Below are 25,235 nucleotides of genomic sequence, written 5' to 3' on the forward strand. Positions count from 1 at the left end.
TAAATCAAGAGATTTTAAATCTGACCCATCAAGTCGGATTTGATAAGAATACCAAATAGGTTTTTACATGTCAATAATTTTTTATCATATTAATTTTTTTAATTTTAACCTACAGGAAGGAAATATAAATTAGTTTACTCACCGGGAAAAATTGATGGATCCTTGAACAAGTCACCGATTTGCAAGCGATTTTATCACCGTCGAACTGTGGGATTCAAGGGAAGACGGGCTGTTTCCGCTGTATCACTCATCATCAAAACCATAGATTAAGAAGGAATTACAGACACCCGCCCATTACCAACAATCCACCATCAATCAATCAAGGTTTTGATTGCGGTTGCACATGACGCAGGAAAATGAAAGGTAACCTTGCTTCAGACTTGCCAATAAAAAAAAAATTGGTTTTCAAAATAACTGAAACGGAGACTTTCTTTTCAACGCTAGTCAACGCTAAAGTTAAGATCTAACAGCTAGAAGCACGTTACTAGCCTGAACCGTCTTAGAATTTCATGCAGATAGGGCCTCTGCATTCACCATTGCATTGCACCAGCGTTTCACTTCGATCATAGAGAACACACGGGGTGCTCATGCATGCTCACGTACCAGGAGCCAATATATGTTAGTGCACAGCAGATAATCGGAAGTAATGGCAGCATTCTCCTTTGTCACCGGAGATTCATAATCGGAATCTGAGCTCCAAAAGGCATGCACTTGAGTCACACTACAGCTGGTACATTTATTTGTGATTGCAACTTTATTCAATTTTCGCACTGATGAATCTCCATGCTGGACACAACTCACCTTACGATTGAAAAATGAAAACAATGCACGAAGGAGGTCATACGTTTTACAATGGCACCAACATCCATGCCAGTACTTGTTTCACCTATAACTGGCCTGGAAAAAAAAATTGAAAGGAGACCGACCACACGCTGAAAATTTTTACAAATGAAGAGCAGGAAAAGGAAAGGGCAAGGAAAAGGTGTCATTTAAAAGAATATCACAACTTAAAAGCAGAATTTGTCAACATGTACGGGCTCCTCTCCAGCTGCTATATGAAACAACTAGCACCTTGGCAGCAGAGACACCATGCGGCAGATAAAGTATAAGAATGACCATCCCAGACAGGTACATAAATTATGAGAACATTCGCAGGAAGTTGTTTGCATATGCCATTGGCTTGACATTAGGATGAGGCTGCATATTAAAAGCACAAAAGAACATCATCAACGTGGCAGCATCACTACAGGATGAATGAAATTCAAATGCAAGGGAGCAATATGCCCCCGTCACTTCTGCTCCAGCCCAACTGCCATGGCTACCACCCCTTTTTCCCCAGAAAGAAAATGAAATAGCAAAAGGATTTGTTAAGAGAAAACAATAAGAGCATGTGCTACTGACCACTGCTGAGAATGTAACAATATTTGGCTTCAAATCAGGGGCTTCAAATCGAATAAAAGCACCCTTGTTACCCATCTGCAAAACATACAGGAAATTCTCAAAACATAAAATCAGTCTACGTATGCTCAAGCTTAAAATTAACCAGAAGCAGTATTTAGCTACACTGCTAAAGCTTGTATCATCAAGTCACAGCATACAAAAGCATATTTTATGATAAAACCTGTTGAAAAAGCATGGACGCAAACAATCCCTATTATGTTGTTGTTGCTGATAAAAGTTCACAACTACTACTACTAGCTATACATGTTTACATGTTGAGCTTCATGCACCAGCTATGGAATATCTTCTTTTGAAGTGAACAAGATCAACCTCTGCCTTCTACAACAAATTTAGTCTTTTCTTCTTTTGCTAGTAAAAAATTCAGATGAAAAATAATTGAATTTTGTATTTTATAAGTAGACCACATAAGTTACCAACACAATTCACCAGACAAGGCACATAGACAATAAGCCAAATTGAGATGAGAGAAGTCGCCATAGTTCCCTATTTGAAGCATAAAATGCCATATCATCTGAAGCTCAAAGCTCACATGCTAAAACTAAAAACAAAGTACTGCCACATTAGAAAGATTAATCATGGTTTATTACCTGATCACAATAATTTGGAGCAGAAAATACAGTGATCAATTTACCATCATGCTCGATCTCATATCCTTCATCCTTTACTTCATGAGATCGCACAACTAAATCTGTTCATTTGAGAAGCATGTGAGAACTGACCAAGTATAAAAGCAATGGAAGCATTACCGCTGCAAGATAATCTACCTAGGTTATTGTCCTGCAAAAATCTCCGTGTCACATCTTTACCAAAAGAAAGCCCTACACCCCGCTTGCTAGGACCTCTTCCAGGGAATGGCTGTGGATCACTCCATAGCAGTTCACACATCAATCCTGATGACAATGGGGGAAAAAGAGAGAGAATATACTATGAGAACTAATGATTTCACATTTCAAAAGCTTCAATTATCTAACTATGTACGTGCATATAATTTCATTATAATGTCTCAAGGGCCACCTATTCATGCGTAAATCCTAAGACTACAGAAAAAATAGATCTTCTAATGTACTGTGCTACAACATGCATTCTTCAAGCACTACCTTCATCGGAGAACAAAAGCTGCAGTAATATGAAGCAACCTTAACTTTCTCTACCACAGGAGGATCTCAATCAATGACAGTAAATAATACTAGGAATTTAAAAAATTAAAAATAAAAGAATTGAGCAGCTTACCTTCCTCTGGAGGTTCGCAAAACCGATCAATGGCTTTAATGTCAGACAGTTTCACCCCATCAACACTAAAAAGACCTCCATGTACCACAAACACCTTCCCATTTATTACATGAGCCAAAGGTAAACAACAGAAGACTTCTGCAAAGAGTTCGACAAATGTCTCGCTCAACTTGGATCTGACCTCACCCTCAAAACCATATATCTTGTTCATGCTCTTGCTTTCATGATTTCCTCTAGAAAGATATATAGCTGAAGAAATAGAAATAAGTAAATGCACCACACCATGATAGTCAAATTACCTAAAGCAAGGGTGAACAAAAAAAGGACAATGGGACAAAGGACCAAGAGCCATTAGGGTGTGCACCTGATGGACACATGCACTTGAAAGCAAACAATGTGAGGATGACTTCCAAGGAAAATGATCCCCTATCCACAAAGTCACCATTAAACAGATATGGATTCTCTTCCGAGGGAAACCCATTCAGCTCAAAAATGTTTAACAGATCATAGAACTGCATGCATTACAAAACACACCAAAAAAAAAATCCCTTATACAGACAGAAATAAATAAACAAATAAAAAAAATATAAAGACAGTTAATGATGGATGGCTTGGAATAACATGACATTCTTGCTAGTTGCCAGCAACAAAACACAAAAAAATTACTATTAAAGAATGACAGAAAACTAGAAAGCCTGCTAAGGCCTTTCCTCCAAATATTTGTGTTATGTGCTATTGAAATTGTGAATCTCAAATTCATTTCTTCCTTCAATTCTAACTGGCCTGGGATACGTGGCATTGTCTGTTTACATTTTGTGGCGATTCTTTTTAAGACTGTTGTTTGTATCTTCAGTGGTTTTCAGAAGGGGATAGATAGCAAGATTTAGTGCTTTTGTGCTGTCCATGCAGTCTTTCAGTGCATTTGTTAGGAGGAACGAGAGGATATTCGCAAACACTTCTCATCCATGCAGTAATTGCACAGTAGAGTAGTTTTCCCTTTTAGGGTGCCTCCTTAGTAGTAGATATCCAGAGGGATTGGAATACCCTGCTATTTTAAATCAGTTTCTCTCCCTTGGCTCCTTTAGAGGACGACTAATCTCCAACCTTATAATGAATATTCATTTCTTCCTAATCAAGTTCTTGTTTAACCCCACCCACCAAAAAAAACCACCATGCTCGAGGCTTAGCAAATTTGCAGTTTCAGACAAAGCTTCATTGTGCCATTAAACTTATCCACAGAATGGTTTATTACCATGTAGGCAAGAAGTTAAACACAACATGCTCTCTATGGTTTGACCTGAATTGCATCTAAGAATCTCCACCAAAACTCTTGCATAAGCACGAGCTAGTTATAGTGTTGTGAAAATGCAAAAGTAATGTCATCACCTGACCATGTACATCACCACAAACAGTGAAATGCTTGCCCTCGGGAACATTTATATCAACCAAAGAAGGCAGACCTTGCAGAATTTCTCTTGTTTGTAAAACCATCTGGAATGCATATCTGGAACATTTCCAGCAAGGTCAAAGTGAGAACATTATATCAGCCATATTGCAAAAACTAAGTTCATAACCATCCTTGTGAATCATACCGTTTGTGTAAGCACTTTTGATTCTTGAAGTCATCCATCATTTTCTTGACAAAATCCAAAGTGACAATATCTCCCTCTATCCTTGCACCAGAGTATTGTGGCTCCACATCTAGAACAGAGACAGAAAAACAATTTCATTACTGTATAGGAGATAAAAGCATCTGGTTAATTTGTTTTCAGCTCCATAAAAACAGACTATTACAAATAAACAGTTGGCCTGGAAAGGAGAAAGAGAGAGATGCAGGAAGGAAGAAGCATCTCTGGATAAACAAGAGCTGGCCTTAGATGTATTATAACCTCATTACCATAAAGGCTTTCAGTATAACATCACCCCTTTTTCTATTTCTTTTTTGTGACAAGTACCATATAGAAACAAAAGTCTCCAAATTTATTTTCATAGATGCAAGCAATTAAATGTCCAAACATCCAATTTATTCCTTCTCTTATTTTATGAACAAAATAATTTTTTGAACATGGATAAAGAAGACAGATTTTACAAGAGTGCTCCACTTTAAATAACAAGGTTTCTCTAGGATGGAAACAGGTGGGCCAAGGCTTAAAATGAGGGTTTATTTTGGAATTAAAATGGGATCATAGGCATTGATCTGGAATGACACAGGGCATGTTCAGGCCTGCATGAATAACACCCACAAACAGTACCAAAGCTTATTTTCTCCTCTATTGATTAAACCTCAGAGACCTACTAAAGCCACCTAGAAGTTTCATCCAGAAGAAGAGTTCTAAACCTAATCATGTATAAGAGTCAACCAATAAAAAGAGATTGCAAACAGATGTAAAAGTTCAATAAAAATATAATGTTTTCCTAATTACACAAAAAGACAGATCTGGTGCCTAAATTAGAGCCACATGAACACAATTAATTTAATATTAGGACTTAGCTCCTTAACAAAGGATTTCCTTTTTTCATTTCTCTACATTAATAGACCTAAAGCGTAAAAAATAAAACTAACTGTGTAAAAAGGATCTATACATTTAACACCTAAGGTTTTCTTCATTAAACAAAAAGATAGACCTTAGAACTTAACTCCTAAAAATCAAAGATTTTTCCTTCTTTTTTTTTTCATTTTTTCTGCATTAATAAACCCAGAGCCTAAAAGATAAAACTAATCATCTAGAAAGGACCTATATCAAAAGCTTAAGTTGGGTTCTCCCGTACCGCGAACTACATTGTGCGTGAATTCGAATACAAGTACAGCCTAAAACTGAATGGGAAAGCAACCAGAAGACGCATAATGCTGATGGTTATCAGATTGTGGAAAATCCACATGTGGTAACAACTCCAATAGTGTTGTGGCTGATATTTCATCTTGACAAAAGGTAGAATAACTTCTTTAGGTTTCAGTAGCTAACATCTTGGTACCTTTCCTCCCCCTACCTGCATCATGTCATGTATTCATGATGTAGGATCTACAAATAGAGTGGGAAAGAGCATGAATGCACCAAAATAACCCAGTAAAGACAAATCTTCAAAATAGGATTGGAGGAGTATGAGTAGGATTGTAGCCTCGATAAACATAGAAAGGTTACGCTTAGGCTATATTACATGCTAAAATATTGAAGACTCAACACATCAGGCAGTTTATAAAATGAAACAAAAGAAGATAATGGAAAGGATATGGTGCCGCATCAAACCAAAGAGAAGACATACCAGATTTCAAGGATTAGTAATTTGCTTCACATGCTTCTTCATAAACCTAAAGTAAGCAAGCATATAAATTTCCTTGAATGGATAGCTTAAGATCTTCATGTTGTGGTTATGTTGTGTTATCAGTAAAATCTTAGATCAACACTACATGGCCTACAATTACTAAACTTAAATCCCACGTGCTCAAGTCAATTGCATTAACATATTATACATAGTAAATTGTAAATTCCATGTGTTCTTCAAGCATTAGGACATTGAATCAGCAATACAGTTTTTTTTTTTTTTGAGTGATTGGGCTTTCCTATTTAAAGAAATTAACTAACTGTGCTTAAGAGATATGAAAACAGATTGTGACCATAATAATTTATTAAATCTGAGCTCAAACCTAAATCCATTATTCCTCTCTTGGTAAAAACACCACTACCCCTGCAGCTACCCCACAAATATGCCCCTAGGACCACCAGTACCACCATTAGCACTGCTACCACCACAACAGGTTTTGCCGTTCCCACCAACATCACAGCTGCTGCCACAACTGCTACTGCTACTGGTGCTATAGCCACTTGGGTGGGCACGGATGATGAACTGGGGCTAGTCCCTATTATGATAAAATATTTAAAAAATAATAAAATTAATACTTATATAATTTAATCATGAGATATACTGGAGTAATATAATCATTGAGTCAAGAATGATCAAGCTTAGAGGGACAAATTGCGAAGATAAAACTTAAATCGTCTGCTAATTGACCTGCTCCCTTATTCAAACCAAAATGATCAAACTGTCAGACCAACTTAAATGAGAAGTGGGAGCATCAGAATCTTATACAATGTCTCCAAACTTATCTAGACATTGAGTCAGAGTGGAAATTCTATGAAAAATTGTCCTTCCTTGGCAGAAAGAAGTTTGAGATCATCAGGGCACTATGAAAGATTTGATAGATGATAGAGACAATGAAAGGCAATGAAATGGTTCACCCGCAATCCACAAATATTCCCAAAGGAAGACAGGAGAAATCCCTGCCTCAATAAATTCTTATTATTTTAATACTTAAGAAATAAAGTGCCTCTTTTTATGAAACCAACAAAAACATCAAGATTTTTGTGTTTCATTTGATTTTCCAAGTCAGGTACAGTTCTGTATGTTTTAGATCTTCAGGGTTAGTTCTGTAATTTTATACAAGTTGACCAGTTATCTTTTTCCATATTAAGCAACTGGCTAGCCAACTAGCACCACCTAAGGTGCACCTCCTTAAGCACTGTTTAGTGTGCACCTACTTTGGGACCACTCCTTTCTTCCACTACATACAGGATGGTAACCCCCACTTTAGGAACAGGAAGGGATGAGTGCATCGGAATTTTAGGCAGCTTTGGTTAGAAGTGCGATGCATCTTCTTTTGGGAGTGATACCTGAGAATTCCTAGGAGCCCTAATGTGATGCTAGCTTCTTTTCCATTTTCCATATTTCAATTTTTAGTTCTTACTTTTTTTATTTCTTAAGACATAACTTAGCCCAAGTATAAACATACAAAACATGTAAACCTTAGAGATTTAGGTGCTGAATAAAAAGACATAGCATCAGTTTTACCCTTTATACCATCAAAATCCACTAGACATGAACAAGAGCAAGAGCAACAAAAGTGAAGAAAGTTGAACGCTACTTGACCACAGAACCAATACTTTCCAAACTGATTTCTTAAGGCTATGTTGACCTGCTTTGGTTATAAAATTGTCAACCCAAGCTAGGTTGCATACCAGTAAGGCAGCTGTTCATCAACATTTCCATCTATCCCGTCACCAAAATATGGCATCTGGTTGCTACTATAGAAAAAAAAAGAAATGGCTATATAATTCCATCATGCCAAAGCTTCATCTGCAGGATGACTTCCTTGGCCCCAGCCTCCTCACTTTCTTAACACAATTTACCAATAGGGCACCATATATGCAAAGCATGCGATTATCATTTCAATACTTTTATCACTAAACAATTCTTGGTTGGATCACATACAAGATAAAGTCAGTGTCCAAAATGCCACAGAAACCAACAGTTCTTAAAATAAGATTGAGCATCCACATGGCAACCAAATCTACCAGACAATAGCATATTAAAAAACTGTCAAGATAATTATCTAGAAGTTGTTAGCTTTGGAAAATGTAGTACTACTGTTCTCAAGTAGCTAATGACTTGTTATGGGTTCTGTATTAGTTTTCCTGTCACAACTTACATCACTGGGTTCCAGATTGCGTTCCATACCCAATACATTCCCCCATTCACAGAAAAATAAAGAAAGGGAGGACCGAGTAACATGCTAAGCATCGATGTTTGCTCAAATGTGTAAGAGGCTATCAACAACGTGCTTTTGATGATACAGGATAGCCTTGAATATGATGAACTTTTAGGTTTGAGGTGGGAATTAAGGTAAAGGTTTAACTCGTGCAGAATTAAGATTGAATGTCAACATGTTCTAATTTGGTCTGTGAATAAAACCTGAGGAACTATCTAAAAATAAGGAAGAAGAGAAGACAATAGAAGAATTAGAGAAAGAAGAAAATCTGATGCGCCACACCTTCAATATAACATTAACTCTCAATTTATTTCTTAACTCAACCCTTGTGAAAGTAAGACATTCCATCTGCATTTATAGAGATTAGAACTCCTACTAGCACTAGGATACTAGATACAACTACTAAGTTGACTAGGAAGGGAACTAAATAAGAATATTTAGTAAAGACTAAGACACCAAATGGTAATCCTAGGTCTTTCTACCAAATACCAAGTTACCAAAGTACACCGGTTTTGCAAGAATATGCAAGAATTACTATCCTCCCCTGCTCACAAAATCACCCATGACTCAAAACTTTAAACCCCAAACCAAGAAATCTACCTTGGGCACTTATTCTTTGACGAAAAAGACTTTTTGCTCGATGAAGAAACATCTAGTGTATCCTTGGTATACAATAGCTAATCCATCTTATGAAGCCCATGTAAAAGTAGCGAACATGATTCTTTACTAGGAAAGACATGTTGCGTATAAAAATTTGCATGAATGGGATTTGAGGCTTTTTTCTTGTTCTTCTTGTTTTTGTTGTTGTTGTTGTTGTTGTTGTTGTTGTGTGTGTGTGTGTATTTGATACAAACAGAACATAAGAAGATCCTCTTCTTTTGCAAAAAAAGGCCAAATATACCAACATTGTAAGGATTACCAGGGTCTGAATCATATACAACATATACAATCACACATAAAAAAATAAAAAAATTTAATAGTGCCGAGACTCAATACGATTGCACTACTTGGGTTTCCACAGGATGGGTAGAGTCAAGTTTCCACAAAGAAATACTTCTCGACAGACATGTAAGCACAGAACAGCATAGATGAGAACTTTTAATGAACTTAATCCATTTACAAAAGTAAAGGGATGGAACCTAATGTCACTACATTGCCTTACAAGTGCAAACGGAAGACACAATGGAAAAAGATCTAAGTAAACCCATGATTTGAATTGCAAACAGAAGAAGAGAACGAAGAAGTCAAAGAAGCAAAGACGTGCTTATAGTTTGTTCTGCAGCATGCAATGACTTTCACCACATTCCTTTTTGTGCTAAAAGTATGTCTTTTAATAACATTGAATGACTCAAAAAAGAAAAAAAGAAGAAAAAATGACATGGTTAAGACAAACTAAAAGAAATCAACTCAAAAGGTCCAAGTACCTATCGAATGAAAATCAATAGAATCAGCTACTGAGCGCCTCTGAGACTCGGGAACAGCAATTGCTTCTTCAAACTTAAGCTTCATTACTGCCTTCTCACATTCCTTTAATTTCTTTGAAGCATCAGGATCATTTGGGCAGATTTTTTTCACCTAATTTGAGCACATGGAAATTCAAGTAGTGTATATTAGCATATCATAGAAAAAGAGTTGGTCCAATGCGGCAAATGATCTAACAGAACAGGAGGGGGCAATAGTTTGTTCAAACACAACCCAAGCAAAAAACACACTTGTTGGAAGTCCTTCAGAGCATCTTTGAATTTGCCCATGGCAAGATAAGCAGCACCTCGCCTGTAATAACCCTGAAATTCGGATAACCATCAGAACAAAAGCAGAGATTTAAATACGGATATCAAAAGAGAAAAAAACAAAACTCAAGACAAATGTGCTTTGCCTTCGAGTATTTAGGATCAATTTCAGTGGCTTTCGAAGCATCCTGTATCGCACTGCCATATTCCTCGAGTTTAGAGTGGGCGAATGCACGATTAGCCCAGTAAACTGCATTGTCACCATTTAGTTCGATAGCTTGCGAGTACAGATCAATAGCCTGTCCATATTTGTGGGCTGCAACCAAACCGACACTGACTTAGATTAAAAAAAAAATACAAAATGCCAAAGAAAAGAAACAGGAAAAAAAAAAAGAGTAGTAGCACCTTTAAATGCTTCATTGGCCAAGACTTTGATTTCTTCAGCTCGTGAAACGTTAGAATTTTGAGTTTCCATATTTGGCATAACCAGTCGTTTTGTTTGAAAAAAAAAAGATTATGTATTAGCAAACAATAGCTTTCATAAATACTTTAGCGCCCTCCTGTTTATTGTTCTGTGTCTGTATCAGCATCAGAAGAAAATCAAGCACACAAGTGATTATTTATAACATTGGAAAAGAGAAAGGGAGTTGTCTTAAATTATTTTCTCAGCAACCAAACATGATTGACCAGGAAAAGAAGATAGTTATAGCAGATTTGGATGGGTACCTGGTGGAAGTCTCGGTCTATTGTATCAGCTCAGTGACACGGAGGAGAGAAAAGAGAAAACCCTAGCGCAACTGTCGAGCGACCTTTTAAGGGTTGATCAGTTAATGTTATGTTTTGTCCCTGGACTCACATTTGTTAAGAACTTTACCCTTTTACACATTTGAAACGAGCCTGTTTTTATTTAAAGTTTTAAAATTACTTTTAAAAAAATTTAATTTATTTTTATTTTTTTACTTTAAATTAATATTTTTTAATATTTTCATATTACTTTGATAGACTAATATTAAAAATAATTTTTAAAAAATAAAAAGATATTATTTTAATATATTTTCAAATAAAAAACACTTTAAAAAACAATTTCAGCTACACTTTCAAATCTTCATTTTACATTTATTTTTGGTTATTAATTTGATTTAGTTTTTCTCATAAGTAAAAATTAGGTTTTAAAATATTTTTTATTTTAAAATATTTTAAAAAAATTAATTTTTGACAACAATAAATTAAAACAATTAAAAAATATTAAAAATAATAAAATAATAAAACAACGGTTGAACTTAAATCAGTCATAAGTCATTAATCATAAAAAAATACATAAAAGTAAAAATAAAATGATTAGAATATTGGAAAGAAAAATAAAACCAAGATATCACAAGATTTAAGAGTAGAAAATCTCCTAATTACACCTTTTTAATCTACGTGAGAAAAGAAAAAACTTGAATTAATTAAAATTAACAGTTAATTTTCTTAAAGTGTAATTTGGAGTGTTTTTTCCCCGTAATATTAAAATATGATTGTGGTTATTTTTTAAAAAATATATCAAAATAATATTTTTTATTTTTAAAAAATTATTTTTAATATAAATACATTAAAATAATTTAAGAACACTAAAAAAATATTAATTTAAAATAAACAAATTTATTTTTTTAAAAAATACATTTAAAACACACAAAAAGACATAACGTATAAACCAGTTTAATCATGTCAAACCAGGTTATTAAGAGATAAAACTTTTCAAATAATAATATACTATATTTATAAAATTCAAACTTAATATTTTACTTAAAAAAAACAAACAATTTCAACTTTATTATGTAGATCTAATTACATGTGAGATGTGAGATATCTTGAATATAAAATTTCCAAGAAAAAAACATCAAATCTAAAATTTTTATGCAAGTAAAGTGCTCACCAAGTGAAGCACTCGTTAAGTAGAATCAAAATTAATGAACTATCTAATCTTGTCTCCATCGATGATTAAGCATTTGTATCTTCCCAATAAAGAACGATGACAAGCCATTTAATGAGAGAGATCATGAACATGTACGCGTGAAATAAATATCTACGTCCGCATCAAAAAAAATTAACCCGGAGAAAAAAAAAAAGGAGACTGTTATATTTTTAAAAAAGTAAAAGAAATTTAATAACAAAATGAATATGATAATATAATAAAAAATGAGACAGAAAAAAAATAATTCTTTTTAAATATTGCCATGAGAAAAGCTGAAAAAAAAATAAGACAAAAAAAATATATCAATGCCTGTTAATTTTTCAAACTTATAATCTAGTTCATCGGACCGGAAACACTATACATGAAAAAATCAGGAAGCCCAATCTCTAAAAGATGAAACATTAAAAGATTAGATCAAAAACAAATATATATAAAAAAATCAGAAATAAAATTAGCAACTAGAAAAATAAGAGTTGAGATTAAATAGATCAAGAATCACCATGTAAAGAATTTTTTAAAAAAATTTATTAATGATAAATAAAAATAAAATTGAAAAAATTAAGAAAAAATATAGATCTAGACATTTAATATCGCAATACGGGTCATTTTCCTAGTTGTGTTTAGTGAATTTGTTTATTAAAATTATTTTGTAATAGGAATTGACACAATTAAAATTTATTGAATTAAATAAAAAGAAAAGGTTATTATGCAATGTTATATATATTAGAAATATTAGAAATAAATAAAAATTTAAATAAACTTAATAAATACAAAAATTTAAAATAAATCACAAATAAATTGTACTAGTCCCTACAAATATTAAACACGCCTAATATAATTAAAAAATAATAATTATTTAAAAAATACTAAATAAAAAAAACACATATAAGTCAAATACAGACTTAAAAGATGATTTTAAAATGACATATAAAAAATCAAGAAAAAGAAAAGAATAAGATCAGGCGTTGTTGAGTCTGGTAAGTTAGACGTGCATGACACATGAATAATGAACCCTTATACGGGCTTGCAAGGCTAAACCCATGCACGCAAGTCTTTATTTATTTTTTTGTAAGTTAATGGAATGGACGAATCCAGCTTAAAAAAATATAGAAGATGCGTCGTCTGGAATCCTTAAAATCTAACCCCCATATTGGATTAAAAAAAGGGATTGCTGAATTTTTCTTTTAAAAATTCATTTTCAACCTATTTTTTGCATAGTTTTTTAACCTCTCTTGGTGGTCGATCCCATATAATGATCAGGTCACTTGTTAGATAGGTTGAACTAGGCTAGTCCAAAAAAAAAAGAGGTTCTCCAAGTGTCTGGTTGTTGGTTTGCTTAAGCAACCAGTAAATAATAGAGATACGAGAGAGAAGAATGGTTTTAAAAAAATAACCAACATGAAAGAATCAACTAATAAAAAACAAAAATATAAATAGTTTACCTGCAAAAATGAGGTTCTCCAAATGTCCAATAAATTAGCTTAAGCAATCAAATAAAAAAATGAAGCTTAGAGAGAAGAATGATAGCACAAAAAGTATGGAAGAGATTGAATGTTAATAGTAGATTACGTAGTTGCTTTGTTGGCTTAAGCAGACATATTAGGTTTTCTGTCTTCAACTCTTCAATGGAATGGTGATGTTTTACTCGTGTGTGTGTGTGTATATATATATATATACATATATATTAAAAAAAACACTTGAGTATTACATGGATTTACCTAGGTCCTGGGTCGACTGTGTTTTTCCAGGCCAAATCTTTGGTCGATTTTTTCTTAAACCCAGTCCGGTTCTAGTCTTGGGTCGACCCGTCGGGACGAATTTCAAAACTATAATTTTTTGGTCTAAAACATTTAAAAAATACTCTAAGAACCTTGGTAAACTAACATGTAACCTCCAAAAACACAAAAGGCTTGCCTCAAAACTCAAAATCAACCTAAAAACAAAAAAAATCTTTATGGGTTTATATTTGTTTTTTAGGCACTTCTAATGTAAAAAAAAAATCACATAACTTGAACTCTCCTTGTCATATGAAACTATCTAGTACAAAAATTAATTGTTTTGGTGGCTAAATCGTTACAACAATAACTTTCTTTCTCTAAGCTGGAATTCAACGAGCCCTTCTCTCCTTCCACCCATAAAAGACTAAAAAACAATGAAAATGAAGTTTGGCACATAAATTATTCTTTTTAAAATTAACACCTAATAAATAAAAAAGATGGGGGTTAAAATGTACTTTTCAAACAAATTTTAAAGCACCATTTATATTACCCGCATTTTTTTACTTTAATCCTTTGTCTTTTAATTGAAACCTTCCCAAAAAAAACATGTAATTAAATGTTAATTTGGGCTTAATTGTATAAATAAATAATTTAAGAATTAAAATGAAAAATTTAAAAAATATATTGCTATAATCCACAATAAATAGTAAACTATGAGAAGATGAAAAGTTAAAAAACTATAGTATTTTTTTACCACGCTTTATATTTTTAATATTTTAATTCGTGTAATTTAAAAATATGATAATTTAATCGAATTCAGGGTGTCATGGTTGTGAAAGTTTTGCTTTGCATAAGACACCCTAGTTAAAAATCTTATCAATTGAGCTCCTAGCTATTCAAATCACCCAGCTTGGATGATAAGATAAAGCAAACTCGAGCAAAAGAAAAATAATTTAAATTGAGTAAAGGAAAGAATGATGATTTTTCATCCAAATTATCATCAATCTTGTTAAAAATGAGTTTATATCATGACATTTATCAAATATGTCCAAATATGAATTCTTAACATTATCTAATCTGTAAGTGATTTCAATTTTGTTTTGTTTTTATCTTTTCAATTTCTTTTCAAAATTTGACAATATAATTTAATGGATAGCTGGAGATAACATATAAATACGATATTACAGGAAAAACCATGTAAAAGAGGCAACAAAGATGATGATATCGATGAAAAAACTTTTAATGTTTGAATAATATTTTTTTTTTTGGATTATGAGAGAATTAGTAGACTGTCTTGAGGAAGAAAAACCGCTTTTCATCTTTATTTTTGTTTGAAAGTGTATTTTGTAATAAATTTTAGAGAGAAAATTGAAATCTACACATATCTCACTGCAATGGACGAAGGAGAGAATTGAAGCTGAAATGAAAGTCGAGGGAGCTACCTGACACAAACCAAACACCCGGGAGAAATTTAGACACCCCACAAACATGGGGATGCCGGGGGCAAATTTAAATGATTAAATCTACCAAAAGACGAAGAAGAGTAAAGAACAAACAAAGTGCAGGGCAAGACTACTGGATGATTCAAAGGACAACACCACGTCTCTGATCTCCCTGCTATAAAGCTGGATCTGAAAATTGCAATTCAGATCCTTTCTCAGTTGTTTGAAATTTATTCAACCCAATCTTTTTCTCTACATAATACAAAGAGAGAATCGAAAAAGTAAATGGCAGCCGTTGAAGTTAATCAGTTCGCTCAGTGCATCACTTGCCACGCTTGGAGCGCGGATCGATCTAGTAAGTAATTTATTTCTATTTTTTTTAATGCTATTTGATTGCTATGAAAATCCAGGAGAAATTAAATAATCATGAGAAGTTTATCTCGTAACTTTTTTTTTCTTGGTTCTCTTGCAGTGATTGCATTTTGTCCAAACAACAATGAAGTTCACATATATAGATTGTCCCAAGACAAGTGGGAGAAGGTCCATGTTCTTCAAAAGGTTCGTTTTTTTTTTTTCATTTCATCGGAAACAATGAAATTATATTGTTTTAGCTTAATTTTTCTTTTCTTAACTTGCAGCATGACCAGATTGTTTGTGGGATAGATTGGAGTGCGAGATCAAACAGAATTGTTACTGCATCTCATGATCGAAATTCGTGAGTGTCTCATTTTAGCATTACTGTTTTTTCTTTTTCCTTGTAATGATTTCATTTCTGTTTCCCTGTTGATTGTGTGCCGTTTTTCTTTCAAGATATGTCTGGAACCAAGAAGGATCAGAATGGGTACCGACCCTTGTTATACTCAGGCTAAACCGCGCTGCACTTTGTGTGCAGTGGAGCCCAAAAGGTACGAAAGCACTATGTTTTTCAGTTATGGTTTTTAGATTTTACTCCTTGTTGTCTGACCTAAATGGCATATCTTTTTATTGGCACCAGTTGCTGCATGTTTTACCTCCCTATATGTTTTACTAAGCCATTGTGGCCTCTTCATGTTGATTGATCCCTCTTCTTCTTTATGTGGTTCACCTTATGTTGTCGTTTTTATTGTTACAGTAGATATACGTGGTTTTTTTTCCTTCGTGCCAAATCTTAAGTCTCTGATGTTTCTGGAACCTTTCACTAATAACCAAGCATTTTGAGAAACCCACAACATTTTTCAGAAGTGATGGTGGTTGAGAGTTTACTTCTAACAACTTTAATGAGTATTGTGTAGGTTCTTCTCTCCACTGGAACAGTAGGGCTGTTGTAGTCATTACTAAACTTGCTGAAGAGATAAATATTACCAGGCAGATCTCTTTGACCGGAGGTTGAATCGATCATCATCAGAAGAATTAGGCCAAAAAATTAGGATACATTATAGGAAATAAAGCTTCCATCGGATATGCTCTTACTATAAATAGAAGGTTGTTAAAAACAATATCTTTATTTTGATATAGAGAATAAATATGCTTTGGGATGGAAGGATTCGAACCTCCGAATGGCAGGACCAAAACCCGTTGCCTTAATATGAAATGAGCTGCCAAATAAGGGGAGTTTTAAAACTGGGAGTAGTGATGGAGGCCCTGTATTTCCCATTGTTTATATTTTTACAAAAATGGAGGTTCTAAGAAAAACTGAGCAATAGAGCAATATAAAGACAATATAGATGCGAAAAAAGCAATTAAAAAGGTTATTCTTGGTCTCACAAAATCATATTCACCCATTGCCCATTCTATGACTTGGAAGAAGTGAAAACGAGAGGATACTATGGTATGAACTTCTAGGGCTTGCATGGTTGATGGTTCTGGCCTTAGCTTGCTAACCTGATTGAGCGGCTCTATTATATGTAGATAAATTTTCTCCATGAAGCTTAAAGTGAGATTAGTTAGTTCTTGAGCAATCAAGAGGTCCTTTTGGTCTAAATGAAATAATAGTTTATGAATTGTTTAGTTCCTTTTATCTACAGTATATTTCAATTTTTGATTTGCTTAGTTTATTAGTATTTGTATACAGAAGTTTAGATAGTCATAGTAGTACTTGAAATTGAGCTGAAAGAGAATTGCTGCAGTTGTCCCCCCCCTAAAGACATTTTTATGGACTTAACAACCAAGGCCGAAGGCCCCGTTTGTCTCTGATTTACAAGGCACCTCACAGTTACTCTCTCGTTCTCTTTTCCTGTCCTCCTGTATAAAATGCTACATCATTGTCAATCCATAGCCACAACAAGAATGCTGAATAGAGGCAACTGATGGAGGGGCATTCTAGATGAAGTAGTTTGGATAAGTGTGATGTGACATCATAAAGAAGAGAAAGCTCCTTTCCACCCATTTTGATACATGGAAATCCACTCCAGTACAGGACCCCAAAAACCCATGAACTACAAATTACCTGCAAATATATTTATTTAAATATTAGACTACTTGATATCATGTATTAACATGCACAGATGTATTTATTTGTTTTCCATGCACATATATTTTGTTTGTGTATATATATGCGAAAAAGAACTTTATTGAACTGGTTAGAATATTGAGTGGAAAACCTGTTGGGTTGAGTATTCACCAAAAATAAAAACTGTGACTTTCGCTTGTTCTCTCTCTTCTTGGTTTTGTTTGATTCAGAAAAGCTACTGATATCATGTTTACTTCATTATGTTATCTAATTATTATGGCCTTGCCATAATTTAGATTTAAAACCATTTTGGAAGGATGCATTGCTCATGACCACATGTATTTGTATGGATAATTGCTCATTTACTTGGCATACTTGCTTCTCATTTTACTGATACTAGCTCCCATATCCATCAAAAAATGTGCCTTGTTGGAATTGATGATTTTTGTGTTCTGTCTGTTTCTGTTTTCAATCTTGATTTTTTAATTATTGTTGAACCATTTTACTTCCAGAGAACAAGTTCGCTGTTGGAAGTGGGGCTAAAACTGTTTGTATATGCTACTATGAGCAAGACAACAACTGGTACTTGCCCCATAATTTGGAGCTTCTTAAGCACTTAGTTCATATTCTCCATCTTTCCTTACGCTTGATATTGATTTGAATTCTGCTGAACCAGGAAGTATTTTATATTAATATGTATTTCTGTTTAGTATAGATTTGAGCTTATACTTATTAATTTGATGCAACCTTGTCCATGCTAATTGCTTATGCTTGCAAATTTCTACATCAGCGACATTTTAGCATGACTGTGGTCTCAACACCTTACTATTTTTAGGCCTAAGATGTGAAGCAGCCAAAGAGAAAGAAGTTTCTGATTTACCTTATTTAGATTTTTAATTCATGCATATTCTATTGTTTTTTTTTGTTTTGCCAAACTTAAATTATTTAGGAGTTTGTTGTACTTAGGAATTCTATTAGTTATGGCTAGCAAAATGGCCTATGCATGGACCATGCTAGTGGTCTGAGTGTATCGGTCATATTAGAGGCCTTCATGCTAAGATAAAATCTTGCGCGTAAAAAAAGAAGAAAATAAAAAGCCAGAATTTCCTTACCATGTTCAAATTTATCATGGGATCATGCCTTATCATATTGATGTTTACTCAATCAGGGAAAGTGTATGTGTAGCCTGACTTTAACGACCCTGTTTAGATCATTGATCAAACTCCATACTTCCTCTCCTATGCAATTGCTTTAATGTTGAATACTGCATGCAATTTTTTCTGTTCTTATTTTGATCTATGTTTCCCTTTTAACAGGTGGGTCAGTAAACTTATCAGGAAAAGACATGATTCCTCGGTGACAAGTGTTGCCTGGCATCCTAATAATGTATGTGTTTCTATCCCATGTTTTTTTTTTTCATAATTTTAGAGAAGTTATGTGCATTTAATGGATTATTCAATTTCATTGAGAGGATGAGTCAAACCCTTCTTAATTGGAGTATACTATAACATGTACACTAATTTAATTAAATCGATAGTGAGATTTTTTCATACAGTATGTTTGAGAAACTTGGAGGGGAGGTTTGGAAGAGGAATTCAGTAAAGGGAAGCAAAATGATTTTCCTCCATTTGTTTGGATTATTAAGGAGGGGAAGTTAGGCTAATGATTTTTTTTCGAGTTATTTTTTGTCTTCCACCCCCCTTTCCTCTACTATCATCATACTTGTAATTGTGGGTGTGTGGGACAGTAATCTAAATATACAATACTAAGGAAAAGAAAGAATGAAAAATAGCTATATTAAATTTTCTAGGTGACTTGTCACTTTTCATGGTTACTTGTCCAGGTATGTGGCATTTGTCACTTTTATTGTAGGACAAAAAACATTAACTGACTTAAATTTTAGTACAGGATGAAATCCTTAAAAAATAAAGGGTAAAGGGACAAATTGTGCTATTATACTATGATACTGATCTTTGTCATCCTAACAATGTGTCTGTTAGTTGCTGAATAATTGTTGTTATTATTTCTGATACATTAGTTGCCTAATAGATACTTTTATAATATATGTCCATAAAGTAATGCATTGTGTTTAATATGTTTTTCTTTTTAAATATTTAACAGATTCTTCTTGCGACGACATCTACAGATGGAAAATGTCGAGTGTTTTCCACTTTTATTAAAGGTGTTGATACAAGGTATGCTTAACTTAGACAGCACCTTAGTGAACACTAGTTTCCGGAAACTATTCCCCTTTATGGATCTAAGCCCTTCTTTGTCTGTGTTTCCTATATGCCAATGATCCAGGGATTCCAAAGCAGGCTCTGTCTCAGATTCAAAATTTGGAGAGGTTTGATTTCTTATCATTTTACTTCGTCATGGAATTTTGGTTTTCAATACAATCTTTTGGGAAATTTGCGAGCAATAGTTTTGAACTATCATATCTTTTTCTTTGAACTTTGGATAAAAGTGTTTCTTTTGGGTTTTACACTTCCACTGCCAAAACAAGACAACCCTTAATTTTAAAACCAGGTTTTTCTAATATCATCACATGAGGGCCAAATGGTTTTGATTTATGATGGAGGTGGTATAGTTAATTTGGTTGAGGATTAAAGCCGATCTTGAAGTGGTCTAAAATTCTAAGGAATCGTTAATAAGGAGACATGGTGGTGTAGGAGAAGGTAGGAATAAAATGACAAAGGTAGAAATGAAAATGAGTATCATAAAATTCACCAGGCAACCCTTTGAATTCACAAAAACTAGTGTAACATTATCATGTGAATCTATGCTATAGATACATATGCATAGCTCACAAGGTTAAGTAAAGAGTTCATACAAACAAAACTGATCCAAGCACAAGATGTTTTCAGCACAATGATTTGAATTTGACTTTCTTCCTTTGCTTATGATTTTTTTTTCTAAATCATCATCCCAATTTCCAAAGACACCATGATAGCTGCAGTAAATGGGCTGTTGCTCGCTTCACAATTTTTTCTTGTCACAGAATTGTAATAGACTTGCAGTGACAAATCTGCTGGCAGCAACGTTGCTTATATATGCCTTAAAGGAGTCCTAACTAACATAGGAAATAAACAGATTCTCCTATTTAATATTAATGAGCTGGTTTTCTAAATAGCGTAAAAAAATTAAATTTGGAATCTAATCACAATATTTGTAAGATAGAAAAAAAATTCATGAAGCATATTCTTCTCACACTGCATCACATGGAGTTGATATTATGGGAACAATTTTTGTAAAGGCTAGGAATATATTATGGGGCTCGTAGTTTATGATGGTTTGGGAACTAGAGGCTTGTTTCTCATCCCAAAGTCCATTTTAAGAGCTTTAATCCTTTTCCATTTTCTGTTGACTCAGCAAATTGTTCAGCTTGATCTCTCGTTTTCCTGGGCATTTGGTGTGAAGTGGTCGCCTAGTGGCAATACCTTGGCTTACGTAGGTCAGAAATTCACTCTTCTGTCATCTTCAAAGATTAAATTTTTGCATGACATACATTCCATGAAGTTTGGCTTATTCTTTTACACTCTATTCATTGGATGGATTTATCTCTTATTTGGCACAAGCTCTTGATCAAATTTGAATAACAAATTAACAATGCATTTGTATTTGGCTCTGAAACCCACCATTGCCTGAAATCAAGACATTGCTTTAACTCAATTAATAAATTTCAGGGAGTTCATTTGTTGGAAACTATTGAAGTTGGTTATTCCTTATGTATCTGCCATCTGTACTGTTACAGGACATAATTCCATGATTTATTTTGTTGATGATGTTGGTCCATCTCCATTGGCACAGAATGTTGCATTTCGCGATTTACCTCTCCGTGATGTGGGTCAGCATCCACTCTTGTTATATATATGTGATTCAAGTTATTTTCTTCATAATACTTGTGATTTTAGTCACCTGAAAATTGTGGATCAATGTGCTGCTTATTTTCAGGTCTTATTTGTTTCTGAGAAAATGGTCATAGGAGTGGGATTCGACTGCAACCCTATGGTTTTTGCAGCAGATGAAAGAGGAATATGGTATGTATTTAACAAGAAAAAGAAGTGCAAGCCAATCATGGTTGTCTTGGTGGGCTTAGATTTGTAGCCAATTTTCATTACTCATTAGAGATGTCAGGCAGCCTCAAGTAAACTTTTTTTTATTGATGTATTTATCTCCCACTGAAACTAATGATGAGATTTCTTTGGTTAACAGGAGCTTTATCAGGTTCCTTGGTGAAAGAAAATCAACACTTTCAGGTTCAAGATACAGTTCACAGGTACAGACGTGGCTACAATTTTTGCCAATTATGTTCCTGTCGCATGATATCTCAGTTTTATTGGTTTACACCAGATTTTCCCATTTTACAACTGGATGGAGCTGTGATAGATTACCATATGGTTTCAAGACATGTACAGGACTTCAATATGCCACTTCTGAAGTTATTATATACTTTAGTTTGAGTTGCTCATAAACACATTAGCTACTGCTTTTTTGCAAACTAGCAAGATGCGAAAATGGATTGCTCAGAGATGTGTCACAAGGCAGTCAGCCTGATGAAGTGAAAATTCAATATCCCAATTTTTTTAGGATCTCGACTTTTTTATTTCTGTCGTGGCCATTTCAGCCAAATTTCAAACTTCTTGGTCCTCCTTACAACTGGTTTTTATATGTTCTATGCCTTAAGCTTATTCGTACGGTTACTTGGTAGAAGCAGGTGTTACATTAGATCACTAAAGTGGAAGTACATTTATAGAATATCAGGTGCTGTTTTCCTATTTTTGTAATTGTCTTCGGGCTTTACACATGGTCAATAAAACTTTCTAACAGCAGACTGGCTTTTCCACTCTCTTTGGCAGTTTTCTGAAGCATTTGGAAAATTTTATGGCCAATCGAAGTATGGAGCGAGCAATGATGGCATTGAACCTTCAAGGTCACGTGGAGGCGTTCACGAGAATTGCATAAGGTATGCAATTACCTCTCAACTATACTACTAAGGTTCTTACAATTATTTGTTAGTTTAATTGTTCCTCCATATCTTTTAAATTTCCTGTTGGGGTCTCCCACGTCCACTTCAACTGTTGCTTCTCCACTCCATCTGCATATGCATGATATATGACTGCTATGTGGAGTGCAAAAGCAAACATTGAGGTGGGCTTCTGTCGACCTCTGATCATCTCTGAATTTTGTGGAGCAGCCCTTAACTGTGTGTTCTGGAACTGTAGTTGTATTATGTCTCTTACAGAATCAGGGAGTTCTAGAAAAACACGCTTCAGCACTTCAGGTACGCGATACGGGCAATTTGTTGTTCAGATCTCATTTAATTAGATCATATATACATAAAAAGTCTTGTTGTTTTGTCCTAATTCTTAGGCTTGTCTTCCATCTGTGCATTTTTCTTACTATGCAGGATTGGATGGTAAAGTAGTTGTTTGGGATTTGGAGAACCAGGAAGATCTATCTGGATATCTGTAAGCAGTTTCTGATATGGAACAGGACGATGCTCAATCTGGTACAAAGTAGTTGGGTGGGTAGTTCTCTAATAGAAAGTCTTGAACAATGGTTTTTGTCTAGAACACTTGCATATGTATTTCTAAGAAAACTTTTGCCAGTTGTATTTCATCACCGGTTGAAAAGCAAATAATAATCTCTTTATTAAAAAAAATAAATCCCACTCCCAGCTAGATGAAGAAAAAAAGGATGTGAGACTTGAGATCATTAGTAGGATTTGCCATTCGTTGTACAGAATTGGCAAGTAAATGGATATGGATTTTTTGCAGGACATAATGGTTTGGTAATATTTCACTTATTTAACCATCTGCTAGTAATTTTTGGCTTGCTCGGATTTAAATTATTGAAATTAAGCTTAGTATTGTTCAACAATGGTTATATTCAATTTTTTAAACTAATTCTTATGAACAAATAAATAACAAAAAGGAGCACAGTTCTATAAACATGGAAAAAGCACTATTATTGAAATCCTTTGAAATGGAGTTTTTTATGCATCAATTAAAAAACCAATCACTCTAATTATTTTCTTCACATTTACTGATTTTAGAAAGTATTGTTTCAATTTAATGATAGTCAATCATTTATGTAGGTTTTTCGATGTTGTGAGATATCTTTCAATCATAATTGTTTGTCTTCTTCTTCATGCTGATAAACATAAACCTTTTACTTGTATTATTATTTCAAGTTACTATTACTACTTTTTTTTTATTATTATTATAAAATAAAAAGGTAAAAAGTCATCAAAACCTTAGAATGGCTAAATTTTTTTGACCCCAAGGTAATATTTTTTATTTTATTAGGATATTAAAAAAATAAAAAAGGCCAAAACATTCATGCCCTATGGTGTTAGTATTTTTAGGAGTATTTTGATTATTTTATTGTTTATTAAAATATATAATAGATAAAAATATGTTTAAATAAATTTATAATAACTAATGCGCTGCGAAAAAAGATAAAATTACTCTTGGTTCAAATGCAAATGCGAATAATTTTTTTTGCCAAGATTATAAACATTATTTTACTATTACAATAAATAGTAATATAGACTAGCATATATATATATATATATATATATATATATATATATATATATATAGCATTAGATGAAATATCAAGAAAAAAACAATAGTGGGAATCATAAAGCTAGGAGATGATCATTTCCCACTCACCATAAATTAATAATTAAGAGATAATTTTAACAAACTTTTATTGCAATGGGGATTCCCTTGATACATAATATTCTTTTATAAAAAATTCTACAAATGGGTTATCTGAACCAAACGAATCAGCCATGGATTAAGCTGCTTAATTAATAATAATTTGTGTAATTCTAGGGCTAAAAGCAAGCCTTAATTATAACTAGTATTATCCCAGATAGCTAGTGTAATCGTATATGTTGACTTGCTGCTGAGTTTGAGCATAATAACCATTATAGGAAGAAGAACACGGCTCCTCACTACTCAAAAGCCACGACTCGAGATCATGATAGGCTAGTAAGTCCTCTTGCTGGTCCATTGGCAATGACATGTGATCACCAAATGCTGAAATATCAGCCATATATGCCTGCTGATTATAACTATGAACTTGGCTTACTTCTTGGTGATGATCAGTCTGGAATACTTTGCATAAATCAAACGAGTCATGAACATATCCTTCAACCGATATTGTCTCCAAGCTACTTTCACGGTGATCGTATTCTTGATCTTCAATGCCGATGAACGGGGCTTTTTGGATGGCTTGTGGTGAACTACCTTCAGGCGGGGAAGAGATGCAGCCGCTGCTTCCTTTTCCATTACCAGTTAGTTCTTGAACGAGTGTCTTGAATTTCGACGTATCGGTGATATAAACCCTGGGACGGAGAGCTCTGATCGAGTTGCTGAACCGTTGCTTCTCCTCCTTGGATGGCGATGATTGAGTAGTCCGTCTCTTTCTCATAATTTCGATTGGCTTGCTCTGGGAAATCATGAACTGCTTGCTGCTGCCTTTTTTCCAACATTACTACAGAGGATATCCCAACAGCTATATATACTTGTAAGGTTAATGAAGTGGATGTGTCTCGGATTAGGGACATGATGCCGATAATGACTTCAACTTTATCTCTTTACTTCGAAGATTAAGGTTTCGCAATAGGAGTCCATGCACCACACAACAATCTATGTCTCGTATATGTCTTCTCTTATCTCTATCTAAAATACTGGAACCTATGCTAAAAAATGCTC

General features: G+C 33.9%; 2 protein-coding genes across 6 annotated transcripts; one reads left to right on the forward strand and one right to left on the reverse strand.

The window, feature by feature from the left end:
• Nucleotides 1-787: 787 nt before the first annotated feature.
• Nucleotides 788-10,829, reverse strand: LOC133682573 (serine/threonine-protein phosphatase 5). 3 transcript variants are annotated; one of them, XM_062105966.1, is made up of 14 exons: nucleotides 10,690-10,829; nucleotides 10,369-10,454; nucleotides 10,110-10,279; nucleotides 9,946-10,017; nucleotides 9,658-9,808; nucleotides 6,335-6,547; nucleotides 4,284-4,392; nucleotides 4,078-4,195; nucleotides 3,056-3,203; nucleotides 2,692-2,940; nucleotides 2,226-2,351; nucleotides 2,049-2,149; nucleotides 1,402-1,476; nucleotides 788-1,197 (listed from the first exon to the last, which is right to left on the reverse strand). In XM_062105966.1, exons 2-14 carry the CDS (start codon nucleotides 10,445-10,447, stop codon nucleotides 1,138-1,140), a joined length of 1,671 nt encoding a protein of 556 aa, XP_061961950.1. In that variant the 5' UTR covers nucleotides 10,448-10,454; nucleotides 10,690-10,829; the 3' UTR covers nucleotides 788-1,137. The 3 variants fall into 3 exon arrangements, with proteins under 3 accessions (XP_061961950.1, XP_061961949.1, XP_061961951.1); XM_062105965.1 differs by having other exon boundaries at nucleotides 10,369-10,541; XM_062105967.1 differs by lacking the exon at nucleotides 6,335-6,547 and having other exon boundaries at nucleotides 10,369-10,541.
• A 4,212-nt stretch (nucleotides 10,830-15,041) lies between these two features.
• On the forward strand, nucleotides 15,042-23,174 carry LOC133682566 (actin-related protein 2/3 complex subunit 1A-like). Of its 3 annotated transcripts, XM_062105956.1 has the most exons (15): nucleotides 15,063-15,432; nucleotides 15,550-15,635; nucleotides 15,716-15,792; nucleotides 15,888-15,982; nucleotides 18,018-18,087; nucleotides 18,822-18,891; nucleotides 19,627-19,700; nucleotides 19,810-19,852; nucleotides 20,878-20,959; nucleotides 21,260-21,348; nucleotides 21,460-21,545; nucleotides 21,721-21,784; nucleotides 22,365-22,471; nucleotides 22,731-22,789; nucleotides 22,916-23,174. In XM_062105956.1, the coding sequence occupies exons 1-15, from the start codon at nucleotides 15,363-15,365 to the stop codon at nucleotides 22,978-22,980; spliced, it is 1,137 nt and encodes a 378-aa protein (XP_061961940.1). In that variant the 5' UTR covers nucleotides 15,063-15,362; the 3' UTR covers nucleotides 22,981-23,174. The 3 variants fall into 3 exon arrangements, 1 of the variants encoding a protein (XP_061961940.1); XR_009836706.1 differs by lacking the exon at nucleotides 22,916-23,174 and having other exon boundaries at nucleotides 15,042-15,432; nucleotides 21,859-22,471; nucleotides 22,731-22,773; XR_009836707.1 differs by lacking the exons at nucleotides 22,731-22,789; nucleotides 22,916-23,174 and adding an exon at nucleotides 21,859-22,269 and having other exon boundaries at nucleotides 15,042-15,432.
• Nucleotides 23,175-25,235: the final 2,061 nt, after the last annotated feature.

Source organism: Populus nigra, chromosome 2 (assembly GCF_951802175.1).
Source record: "Populus nigra chromosome 2, ddPopNigr1.1, whole genome shotgun sequence".
NCBI lineage: Eukaryota > Viridiplantae > Streptophyta > Magnoliopsida > Malpighiales > Salicaceae > Populus > Populus nigra.